We start from the raw sequence: 13,570 nt of genomic DNA on the forward strand, positions 1-13,570 counted from the left end.
CAGACTGCAGATGCATGGATGAACGCATGAACGGACGCAGAGGCGGATCCATCGACAAACGCAGGGACGGACGCACGAACAGACGCACGCGCGGACGGGCGGATGGACGCATGGACGGTCACACAGACGGACGCATGGACAGACGGAAGCAAGAACGAATGGACGGACGAATGCTTCGCCCAGCTCTCCATCATTCACTCCGTGGATATGCTGCCATTTTGTTTTTTATCCACTAGGCTATGTATTCTGGAGCTGCAGTCAGAATGGAAAACTCGACTGAACAGTGCCTATAATTCGGAACGGCTTGCATGTCTAACAGCATGTGGAGCATTGGGATGCGAGAATCCTTTGTTTTCTTGCTCCAAAGTACTTGTTTTGCGGCCATTTTTTTCCTTTCTTTCGCTCTTTCCATTTGTCGCTTGCTTCTTTTTTTTAATTTTTATACGTCGTTTTATCTGATCTGATCTCCAATTAATATTATCATGAAAGCACTAGAAGAACAAGAGGAAATGACATGCACTAATATTGTCATTAAGACCTTAGAAGGACAAGAGAAAAAAAAATCCCACCATTTTTCACTAAAGGGAGCATGCGATGCGGTGCATGGGTCGACTTGAAGCTCTGTTCATCACAAGCACATTGGCCGATAATAGCACGTCCTTGCAAGCGGAGCGCGCCATCAATTCACTGTAGTTTATGTTGCTGTTACTCGTTCAGAACTCTTGTTGGAGCACGCCACGCGGGTTCACCGCTTCGCCTCGCGGGAACACGTGGGTTCATCGCGCGTCTGAGGAACCGATGCCATCACGTGGTCGCTGAGAGAGTGTAAGGGGGTGAGGCTACGGCATATTACACAGCCACTTGCGCAGGTCCGAACGCGTCAGCGCGTCTCCGCACGTTCTGACTAGGATACAATTGCTGGAGTGGAAGCTCCCGCAATGCTTTGCCAGCAGTAGGGAAGCCAGCTTTGGCCCTCCAAAGCTCTCAGAAACATGCTATTTTCTGGTGTTGCCCACTTAGAAATCATGTGGCTCTGATTTGATAGTGTATATGCTACGCTAATTATAAATAAATAGATAGTTATTTTCGAAGAAATAATCCACAAAGACTAATATCGGTGACTTAATATCCAACAAAATGTTGATTTGTGGGGTTTAACGTCCCAAAACCACGATATGATTATGAGAGACGCCGTAGTGGAGGGCTCCGGAAATTTTGACCACCTGGGGTTTTTTAACGTGCACCCAAATCTGAGCACACGGGCCTACAACAAAATGTGCCTTGAATTGAAGGTTTACTTGAGAAAACTGGTAACACAAAGACACACTTTGAGCACTATCTGACCTGAAAAGGTTGCCACGTTAAACTTGTTGGGCGTGCGAGGAAAATGCTCCTTTGAACGGCAACAGCTCATCATGCCCCTAGTAAGATGGCTGCAGCAGCCGCCAGCCTACGGTTGGCACGGATTCCCTCGTAGGTAACAATTGCCACTCCAGGATATTGTTTGCCCCTCTTAACCAGGAAGAAAAATCAAGAATTTTCTGAGTATGTCTTTGATTGAACGCTCACGAGTGTGGTCTTCATTCAACAACTCAAGGCTGTCCAGAAGGCCCATGATGCGGCGCTGAGGCTAGGCCTCCCCGTCCCTACATCGGAACGGCCCGCGATCCTACCCCATAAAACGGGGGTGGAATCCCTCAGGAACCCAATAAAGATTTTCATCCATTCATCCATCCATCCTTGAATACAACGCGTTGGTTCATCGCGCGTTTGGAGAATCTCGTTCTCCGACGCCATAACATGATTGCTGGGGGAGTGTAAGGAGGAGAGGCCACTACGTCTTACTTAGCTCCTTACGCAGCCCGGGACGTGCCAGCACGTGAGCGTGTTCTGGCAGCGCTTGGACCAGCTGTTGCGCGTGCGCAGTAACGATAGTCACGCCGCACACAGGTTTGAACTTTGCCATACGCTGCTTCGCATATGAAAGCACTTCTCTTTGTCATAATTGATTTCTCAGAGGGCTGCGGTATATGTGATTTTGCCTGCGTTTCACCAAACGACGGCGACATACTCCAAAGTATGTCGACATACGTCTGGCCCCCTATTGTGCTCCGCACATAAAGATTGAGGCAGCTTTGCACTCGGGTGTGCAGCCTGAAGGCAATGCGAAACTGGGCAGCTTTCTTTGTTTTTTTTTTGTCTTTTCCCCACCTCTTTGTTTTTTTCTCCGTTTTCGTTTACGTTCTTCTTTTTATTTCTATTAATTTCTTCCACTCTCTTCTTTCTATTTTCCTTCCTATTTTTCCTTTCTCTCACTGTTTCTTTCGCGCTTGGTTTTTCTTTTTATATTTTTTACGTGGTTTCTCTTGCGTCGTCCCAAGCGCATAATTTTGTTTTTGGGTGTGCTGCTGGTGATAAGTGATCATGGTGCTAAGTGAACCAGGTGCTAGAAGATTCAGAGGAAGAGAACTTCTTTCAAGCTTGAGCATATGCGCTTAATATGCTACACACGGAGCGTTACGTCAAGCGGCGAGGACGGCGTACTACAGCACGTTACCACCCGGTTTCTTTAAGGGCTCCACACATGAAAAAAAAAAAACAATCTTAGGTACACATGAGCAAATACAACGGTGATATTTGACGCATATCTGCCCCCCCCCCCCACCCTCTCTTGGTGTAAACTTAAAAATCAGATCTGGAGAGCAGCCCCTCGCAGTAGTTTTGAAGATTTCGATAAGTAGTTAAAGTCACCTCTTGCCCGAATTGCTTTGGCGAAATTCATGTGAATTGTTAATCCTTCGTCGCTCTTTAAGGTTCCGCTGTCGACTCATTGAAGAACGTCGAACGTGTAACGTAGCAGCAGTTTATTTGCAGTCTATGTCTTCGCGGCGAGAGGCAAGGCCATGTAGACGTGTTGTAGGACCACGTGGGTGGGTGGGTGGGGCTGCTCATAGAATTTTTCTATCTGCCTGTCTGTGGTTGCGTAACTCAGCGCAACGGGTTATGCATACTTTTTTTTTTCTAGAGACCTGGGCACCTTGACAATTGATGGCATTAAAACGCTAACAAAGACGAACACGGGAAGAAAATTAGCGCTATCTTACGACATGCTGCGTTAGTTCTCGCCTGCCCAGTGTATACCAGCGCATTATTTTTGAGCGTCCTTCTTTGCGCTTCAGCGGTGCGCTGCCGCTACAGTTGATATTCTTGTCGTTCTTGCACAGAAACCATCGCGAGTTGCGCAACTGAACAGGACACACGAGAAGGGACAGACGAGAACAACTTCTCGTGTGTTCTGTTTGTTTGCACAACTCACGATCGTTTCTATGCCCAAAAGTCAACGCTTGAAATTGTCGTCCTTGCTTTGCCTTTGCGGCGAAACTGTGTCGTTTTTTTGTTCCCGCCCAATAGATGTCATTTCATCCCTCGCAGCACGGGGCTTAGCTAGCACACAAACTAGTGATTTGACTTCAAATGAACTTTGGCATTTACCGACCGTACCATAATCTTAGTACTCAATTTCATCTACACATACTTAGTTTTAATGCGCAGAAAGTGGTAAATGCCCAACTGGGCAAGAAAACCCCGTTCAAACATTCCGCAGAGACCACACCACGTTTGCGTTGCATTACTACTGCCATCTATGAAACGTAGTGAAAACCTCACAACAATTTTGTCATCTGCGGCGCAAGAGGGCGCGATGTGTATTCAGGAGAGGGGGGGGGGGGATTTTTAAAACATTTAGATGAAGCGCGTACATTATCGGCATGCGTATATGTTCTCCTTTCTCTCAAAATCTTCAGTTGAAAATCAGCGCTCGTGTGGTGCATTCTTAGACCTTCTTTGTACGTACATTACATCCTCATAAAGGAACGTGCTCTTAACCAGCATCGGTTCTCTTTCCCCCTTCATTCCCGCCAACTTCGGTATCTCCAATTACAGGCTGCTTGTTTAGGACATAGGGAAGGATCCTGGTAATATAAACTTTGTGTGGCAGGTATATGAACCATGCCGATTACTTAATTTTCTTGACTTATTCCCTCGACGAGAACAGTTTAGATTCTACGAGGAAACCTCATAAGCACCCCCCCTCTCCCCACCAGTAGCTAGGAAATTTTTTTCGGTGGGCGGGGGGGGGGGGGGGGGGTTTATTGAAGGCCTCAAAAAACACCCATTTTTATTGGCTATCCTGGCTAAAACACCTACTTCATCGGATTTTTGGGAGGCGGGCAAGGGCACCCTGTTTGCTACGGGCCTGTACTCCCCTCTTTTTCCCTTAGAAAATAGAAAGGTTATGTGTTTCAGTGCAAATTACCTGTGTGGAGCTATTATAAATTACTCACTTATTATGACTGCGGGTGACGGGCTCACAATTGCGTGAACTAAGATGATCTAACGAAAACATCAAAAAGAGTGAACTGTTGCAAGAAGCAAATGCTTAAATCTCTTGACTGAATTTGACAAATAAACTTCCAGAACTGCTCAATGTATAGAACTCAAACTAAAAATAGTGGAATAAATTATTGCTTCAACTACTTCATTCGGTTTAGCCTCCCAAACAATTAGCCAGTAAAGGTGGTTTACACAAGTAAAAACCATAAAGCCACAGCAAAGCAACAGTACTGAGCTTTTACCATGCCATTGCTTGTGCATACTACACATTTGACAATGTACAAAGTGTTAAAACTGCTATTACAAGCATAGTGCGAATAACTAAAGCTGCTTAATTTCACGAATATAATGCCACAGCCTCATGTTTTATCAATCAAAAGAACAAAAGAAATCAGAAATAAAAAAGGAATGCTGCTGAAGCTAACGCTTAAACACAGGGACTTTTCTTCAGGACTGAGGTCGACGAATAATGTTGTATAATAATTTTAATTAGTGATGTTGTTAGTTTCACAATTTCTGATCACTTTATCGGGGCCCTGAAACACTTTTTTCAAGTATATAACCATGAAATTATTCAATGGGAGAGCTTATTGCCTCACGATTTCGGCGCTGGGAACATTTTGAGAATCCGTCCAGTGCGAGTGGAGTTACAAAGATTTGTCGCATGCTGCAATTGGATTCTCTTTTCTTTCATCCCGACGAAAGCGCTGGAAGCTAAGCAGAGAGGGACGGCAGGGGCAAAGAATACACGTAACACACGCCTCGTGACCTCGAGCACTTTTTTTTTTCGAAGGCGCAACTTTTTCAGTGTGATCGCGCGCGCACGCGGGGACAAGTTGCGGCCTTTTGTGGTGACCTCTGTAACGACCGAGCGCGCCATGTTCAAATTTCTACGAGTGATTTTTGAGCATCTTGCGTCATTTGCCGAGAGAAGAGAAATCAATTTTTAGCTGACTTTGATAATTTAATGATAATTTAATTTGATGCGTGCTGCGCTATATTTGGCTAGAGCCTTTACTACCGATCGGCAGCATTTTCTGACCATGCTTAAAAAGTGTTGCAGGGCCCCTTTCAGACTCCGTGTTACCCTGAATTTGTCTTGCTAAGAACAAAAGCAATGTCACAATTATGCATATTTTGATTATCTGTTACAGTGATGCAGTTACTTTCAGAGCAAATTCTGATAATGGAAATTCTGACAATGACGTGCCCAGCACTCAGTAAACAACACCTGTCATATCCGCAGTTTCCGTGGAAAGCGTTTGTGCCTACAAGGTCTTAGCGCATGTCACATTGGAGACTTACTGCTTTCAGTGTCACATATTTCCTTCCAGGCACACACTCAAGATATCACTGCCAATAAGAAATGTCACTTTCCATCTGATTAGCTGTCCCGCAAAGCTTAGTTGTCTAGTGGCTAAGTTTGCTGTACTCTGAAGAAGTCTATTGATTAGAAGAAAGCAATATGCGTTATATTCAAAGTGTAATTTTAACTAAGATGTGAAGTACCTTTTGCATATAATAATGACAGAAGGAAATTCACGTATCCATTATCAGACAAGTACACACACATGTGACAAGAGCAACACGTTACGCAGTACGCACACAGGGTACTGGTTTGCAAAAGTAGACCTGAATATGCGAATCCCAATAAGCGCACACTTTTTATACCTACTTGATTCATGCACTCACACTCCTTTATATTGACATTTTGTATGAGTGTATGAACCAAAATTACACATTAAATTATCACATTTCAATAAATAGTCAGGCTTCAGTCTAAAAGTGACTGTACAAGGCTGAAGTCTACGTATACAACAGGTAGTTCTCCCTAGGGCTTCACAACCTTGGTGCGCATTTTACTACCTGCCAAGTAAACCTATTAAAAGACTGACAGTATGCTTTAAAAATATAAGGACTTGCACAGCAGTTAAGCAACTCAAGAAGTTATGGACAATAGCATCTTACTTAGTACATTATCGCCAAGCTGCAAACTTTCACACAATTGAATGATTAGTTAAAAAAATTGTAATCACTGTCGCAGTCCAAAGATTTAGTTGATGTATGCGATGGCCAGCTCTTCCGATAAGAGAATAATGTTCATGTATGACAAAGAACTTATGATACAAAGTTGCTTGAGAAAAATTAAAATTTAATGCAGTAAATACAGGAAACTTCCATGCCACACCCAGCGCTCATCCCACAAGTTAGCAGCTCTAAAACACATGTGCCGCAAATTCTGAAAACACTGAGTTTGAAAGAAAATAATTTAAATCGTAACACTACAAGTATAAAATGAAAAAAAACCAGGCATGCACAAGTTAGTCACAAACAGGCACACACTCGAACATACAATTACATGTAAATGAAAGACTAGGTTTGGGCATTTTACTAGAATTGCATCTGAGTCATAAGCTTATGTTAACTGCTCAACACGTCAAACTTTCCAAGGTTATGCACAAAATGTGTCAATTCTAAAAGGATTGTGGCTTGCATAATACAGACTGAAGCAACAAACTCATTCTTTTCATATAAGCATCATGGTATGATGCATTTTTATGATACTTGTTATGCAGGCAACTTAAGTACTGTGTGAAACTGCTAAAATGAGCATCAAAGTGTCAGTGTAGAAAATAATAAAAAAAGTTAAATTCTATAGCCCTTCAGGGCACGACATGCCGGCAGGGAACAATAAATGACTGCTTGGTGGAAGCATAGGAGATTTTCAATATGTACTATACCTGAACAGCTGAGGTATATGGTAATGTTTGACTGTAGTGAATAGCCCAACTAATGGCTCATGTTAATTGAGCTCCAAACTCTACAGATTGAACCATAATAGTATACGAAATATTGTTCATGATTTGGTGGCTGAAAAGGGGGAAATCCATAACCACAAAACTGAGAAAAGGTTGAACCATAAGCTCTATCAAAACACAGCGAATTCTTTGAAAGACACTGAAAAAGTGCCCTCACAAATATTTTGACCGCAACAAAGGCAAGCATAGTTTACAGCTATTGAGACATTATGTGTGAATACGAAGTGACTAGATGAGGACGTACGACTGTATGAAAGCAAACTTCCACAATTTTCTAAAAACAGCGAGCAATAAGAGAATGCTACTAACAATAAAAAAAGCTCAATCAATAGCATATAATGTGCCCACACAAAAAAATTCTTCTGTGTTCGAAAGCATATGCATAAAAAATTTCTACTTTTAAAAAGGATATAGAAAGGCGACTGCAGGTGCTGCAGTTCCACAGGGCTCATATTTAAATTGGTTTGTGCACCTAATAACAAGCATCATTATTGTCAATAAATAAAATGAAATACGAATACATTTAAAGTACTTCAAAGGCTTATAGCTACTGGCTCACAAAATGAAGATTAGTTGAAAGGGACAATTATTTTCAATAGGCCTTAGATTAAATTACGGTTTTGCATTCTGTAGAACTATTGCAAAACCACCCTGGGTAATCATGAGCGATCTGATTAGGCATTATAACAATGATATGCATAAAACTGAAAGGCAAGAAAGTCTCGAAAGAAGTACTCGATCACGTTTCGTTATGACATTTAGTCACACTTGGGCGGCACCTCTCCTTTCCACCATGAGTCAGGAAACATGTACTTTAGCACTTCGATGCCATCATGTGGAACATTCACCGCAGCTCCCAGGAACGTTGTCTCTTTGAGCGGGGGTGTCAGCAGCGACACAGGAAAGCAATGCAATGTGTCACACGAATCAGGCGGCAGCAGCCTGTTTTTCCAGCCGACCCTGCGCACTCGGTGAACGATTTTGTCTTCTTCAAAGACGTACAGGTACACCTCACATGCGCTGCTTCCATCTTTGAGTTTTGCTCTGTAGAGCCCGTTTGCCGAGTCATAATAAGCATTTACGCCATATCTACGAAATGACTTCAACAGTTGGCCTTCGTCTAGATCAGAGAGCTCTTCATTACGAAGACAAAGCTCGACTTTGTTCGTCCAAGGCAATGGCTGCTGGTCTTTCAAAGCACCCCAAAGGGCATAATAGCACAGGTAACTAGAGACTCCCTGGGCTGTGAGTGAGTCTAACACCTTCGGAAAAAGTGATAAGAGGCACGGTCCTGTGTCAGAGGTGCGGCCACAGCCATTGGCTTCTTCCGACTTGAGGATGTAGTTGAGAGTGAGAAGCAGAAGGCCTGCCGCAACCAGATATGCCAAGAGTCTCTTTCGACGAAAGTGTGGCAAGTTCATTTTGCACCTGCGTTGGAGGAACAGAAACAATGCGGTAAGGAAACAAGCATAATGGCTGCAAAGTTACGTGGGCATTTTAGCAGTATGGCTCTGGTACCAGGCTGCTTAGCCAAATACCTGCAGTAATATACTTCACTTAGGGAGAATGAGGTTTCCAAAAATCTTTCGTATATCGTGACAATGGTCCCTTCCACACATTTTTTTTGTGTGAAAATTCATTGAATGACACTCAAAAAGTACGCAATGTGCACATAAAAGCGAAGGGCATGATAGTGCAGGGCACCGGAAACTTCGATCATTGGGCTCTTCAACATGCGCTGTCGTAGCACACGATGTACGGGCCCCTATTATTATATTGCCTCCATCGAAATGCGGCCACCACGGCTGGGATCGAACCAACGTGTTTCGCCTCAGCAGTTCACAATAACTGCCTTACGACAGCAACGGACAGATTATAGCTGAATTCGCTTAGACAGAACCTTGAACAGAACGGAATTATCCATTCTATCCACTCGACACATGCAATTCGATACAAGTGGGACTCAGATGCATAGCTAGGATCCCATTTTCGCGGGTGAGCGGTGTGTCTATAATCCCATTTGAATACCTGCGTGTAATGTATATTTATATACTTACTCCGTCCCTACCTCCGGCTGTCTTTCAACACTGAAACGAAAGCAAAGCAACGACCCAAGTGGCTAGAACAAAAGCACGAAAAACGCACAGACGCAAAGATTAGATAAACTACGGCGAGACAACAGTTAACACAACGCCTGCTTTAGATAGATAACAAGTATAATGAACAGAGTTAAATCGGCGCAAAACGGGTACTTTTGATTGCGATCAGCGTCCGTATGGAGATCGGATTTCTCGATCTCGACCAACAACGGAACATATCGATCGGCACAAAAATTACAGATACACTATCAAAGAAAAGTCCTCCGCACATTTTTTTTCTTACGTCTCAAGCAGTGATGTGAAACATCCTTTAACAAGACGACCAGTGAATAGAAATCACAAACACCAGATAGCGTATAAAGCGTCAGAAGGGATCAGCAACAATCGATGGCCCAGATGTTTAGTGACAAAGAAAACAACCAAAGCACCAACAACGTACTCAGCTCTTTTTGTCTTATTCTTAAAGGTCAAGAGTTCACGCTACAGACTGGCCCAGCTATAAACGACGTGGCGTTTGTCAACAGCGATGCTAAAGGAGCTTGGAACACATTCTCTAGACGGTATCTTACGCTTACTCGATCGGTGAGCTTGCACATGACTAGACTCGCGGCAGTGAATACAGCGCGCGTATTCGTGCGCTAAATGCTTGCTGAAGGCGATCGAGACACTCCCCAAAGGTAACGAAGCTAACGTTGCAGAGCAAGCGCTGAAGCGATGTCTTACCTGTTACGAATACGCGTATTCGTGCCGCACAGAAGACGTTAGCGAGAAAGAAAAGGGGCACAATAGCCCATCACATGTTTACACATTCAAAACGGAACGTCCTTTCAAAATATCAGCGCTCTTAGGGCTTTACAAATAACGAAAACTGAGGCAGAAAGAAAATCACGTCGGTAAATTACAATTGCAACAGCTGCCATCGCGTGGTGTCGATAGCGGCTTGCCTGGCTCACATCAGAGATAATCTTGAGCGCTACAAAAGAATGCACATTTTAGCCCTAAATATACAAATATATATTCAAAAAATATTTAGAGTGCACTTGCAGGTTTCATTTTTAGAAGTACTGCGAATAGATTACTTACAACGTGTGAGTAGAATGTGGCCTGTGAAGACAAATAATGCAAAGACTGGACACTAAGGGCGCAGTCGTGCAAGTTTCGGTTTCGGTTGCTGTTTCGCTTTCGTGGGATGGGAACACAAGGCACGTAATTGATTTCAAGATGTAATGCTTCTCCTATAAAACTTTAAAAACAAAAGAGATCAAGAAGGAGAGTATTTGGAACGAAAATGGTCTGAAGGATTGCGTGTACTTTCTGGAAGAGCTGGCAAAGCCTGCTCCGAACGAAATTCTGTGAACAGGATGCGAGGAAATGGGGTTGCTTCCAGTATGGGGCTTCGTTTAAACCTATATGATATAGTGAGTGACTGTATCTTATCAAATTCTAGTGTTGCATATGCAAACCTGTAATTAGGTCGAGGAAGTTTTTAGCTTTAGCACCATCATCATTTTAGCTTTAGTCATCATCATCCTCATCATCATCAGCCTGACTACGTTTACTGCAGCCTGCAGGACAAAGGCCTCTTCCATGTTCCGCCAATCAACTCGGTCCTGTGTTGGCTGCTGCAATTTTATACCCGCAAACTTTTTAATCTCATCTGCCCGCCTAACTTCTGTCTCCCACTAACCCGCTTATCTTCTCTGGGAATCTCAGTAGTTACCCTTAATGACCAGTGGTTATCCTGTGTACGCGTTACATGCCCGGCTCATGTCCATTTCCCCTACTTGATTTCAACTATGATATCCTTCACCATGATTTGTTCCCTGATCCACCCTGCTATATTCTTGTCTCTTAAGGTTACACCTACCAATTTTCCTTTCCATTGATCGCTGTGTCGTCCTCAATTTAAGCTTAACCTTCTTTGTAAGTCTCCAAGTTTCTGTCCCGTAGCTAAGTACCAGCAAGAAGCAGTTGTTATTTACCTTCCTCTTGAGGTATAGTGGCAATGTACCTGTCAAGAATTGAGAGTGCTTTCCAAATGTGCTCCACTCAATTCTTATTATCTAGTTACTTCAATCTCGTGGTTCGGCTCCGCGGTTAATACCTGTCCTAAGCAGACATAGCGTTTTACAATTTGAAGTGCGCCATCACCTATCTCGAAGCGCTGTTCTCTTCCAAGGTTGTCGTACATTGATTTCGTTTTCCACAGACTAATTTTCAGACCTATCCTTCTGCTTTCCTTGTCTAACTCCGTAATCATGAGTTGCAATTTGTCCCTTAGTTACTCAGCAATTCATTGTTATCGGCAAAGCGCCATTTACTAAGGTGTTCTCTATCACCTCATCCCTAACTCTTCCCATTCTATGCCTCTGAAAACCTCATGTAAGCCCGCGGAAAAAAAGCATTGGGGAGATTGTATTCCCCTGCCTTACACCCTTCTTGATTGGCATTCTGTTGCTTTCTTTATGAAGCACTATGGTAGCAGTTAATGCGCTGTAGATTTCTTCCACGATATTAATACATGCTTCGTCGATGCCCTGACTTCGCACTGTCTGCATGACAGCCCATATTTCTATTGAATCAATCGCCTTCCCGTAATCTATGAAGGCTATGTATGTACCTCCCATTTCCCACATGCATACGTCACTGGGGTACATGCATACGTATGCATGTACCTCCCACATGGATACGTTAATTAGAACAGAGTAGTTGGCGGCAATAGCGTAGCCAGAAGGAGGCTAAGGTCTCATCGATACTTTATGTATGCTCGTCCACGCTCTTGTATTTGCACGTATGTGTAAACTCATAAGAAAGCGAAGAAATTTTTTTTGGGGGGTGGGGTGGGGGATTTTTACATTTACCCCTCACTCTGGCTACGCCAGTGGGTTGGTGGAAGCGGCCACATTCAGGGGGCGGGGCGGCAAAATTTTGCCAATGGATAACTAAACTCCAGCCTGCCCCCCCCCCCCTTCTCCCCCAGACTTTCATTCTTGAATGGCAGCCTGGAGTAGATGCGTGATGATGATACAGATAAAAAGTAAAAAAAAAAGAGTCTGTGCGTATCCGTGCGTATGTGCGCCCGCGGGTATACGTGTGTTTGTCGCACACACTGAAATTCTGTAACTTTCAAGTTTGAAATAACCCTGAAATGCATTTAGTTTGTCACAATCTATCCATGAAACGTTATAAAAATGATGTGTTTTGACGAAGTTATACTTGCGTTTTGTTATAACGTACGCTATACTTGTTTTGATTTGTATTTATTTCAATCATTTGATTGATTGTTATGTGTGGTTTAACGTCCCAAAACCACCATATGATTATGAGAAACGCCTTGTTTCCTTTATTTAACTATGTCAACTGCAAGTTGTTCTGGACGCAGTTGGTGTTATAATCATAGTAGTAGTAGTAGTAGTAGTAGTAGTAGTAGCAGTAATAGTAGTACCAATAGTAGTAGCTGTTTGTGTTTTCACGGCAGTAGTAGTAGTAATCGGTGTTATCACCATAGTAGTAGGTAGCAGCAGTAGTAGCAGTAGTAGTAGTAGTAGCAGCTTATCAGTGCTTATTACCGTCGAAGTGGTAGTAGTAGTAGTAGTGGTACTAGTAAAAGTAGTCCTAAATTCTGAAGTATATACAGCTCATTTATAAAATACGTTCCCTCTGAAAAACCATCGGATCATATTCTGCACGGACGGATTTCTATTCTCTTGCTTCCCACTTTGGCTAAAATTAACCCTGAATCCAGTGAACTCTTGACATAAAATCCAAAAGATCGCATGGCACGATCAAAATCAGAAACAACTCAACTATTGTCATTAGCTAATCTTGCCGTTGATATCTAAGTTTTTTTTATCTCGTACATTAACGTTATCTATTCCTGTGTCAATCCTGCACTCATGTTTTCCCTGCCGTCTTCTTTTTATGGATACTTACTGTGCCTCATATTCAGCGCTTCACACCTGGGCGTCAATGAAAGTGAGAGTTACTTACAGGTTTTGTCGGGGCAAATGCCTCAAACTTAAATTGAAATATGCCGAGTTATCTCTACATTTCCCTTTCGCACAGAATATACCTCATGCTGGTGCAAATATATTTGCTTCTGCACAGTGCACATAGTTGTTCTGAGACGCTCAGCTGCCAGAAGAAAACATGCTGCCTTTTGTGGTGCTGCTATCATTTTCTTCTTCTTCTGGTGTATATAATGTAATAAGAAACAGAGACGGCAATCAGGATGTCGAAGGAACAAATCGACATTCTGAT

The 13,570-nt window shown here is 43.0% G+C and overlaps 1 protein-coding gene across 5 annotated transcripts in view; it reads right to left on the bottom strand.

Moving 5' to 3' along the window:
* Positions 1-6,523: 6,523 nt before the first annotated feature.
* LOC119174358 (uncharacterized) overlaps positions 6,524-13,570 on the bottom strand; it is a 90,295-nt gene continuing 83,248 nt past the window's right edge. For 3 of the 5 annotated variants that reach the window (XM_075895734.1, XM_075895733.1, XM_075895735.1), the window contains one exon: positions 6,524-8,639. In XM_075895734.1, coding sequence (XP_075751849.1) covers positions 7,970-8,639 — 670 coding nt within the window. In that variant the 3' untranslated portion in view covers positions 6,524-7,969. Of the gene's footprint in view, positions 8,640-9,268; positions 9,299-10,033; positions 10,266-13,570 lie in introns of those variants that run through there. The other 2 variants (XM_037425229.2, XM_037425228.2) reach the window with 2 other exon arrangements.

This window comes from Rhipicephalus microplus, chromosome 5 (genome assembly GCF_043290135.1).
Source record: "Rhipicephalus microplus isolate Deutch F79 chromosome 5, USDA_Rmic, whole genome shotgun sequence".
NCBI classification, from domain to species: Eukaryota; Metazoa; Arthropoda; class Arachnida; order Ixodida; family Ixodidae; genus Rhipicephalus; species Rhipicephalus microplus.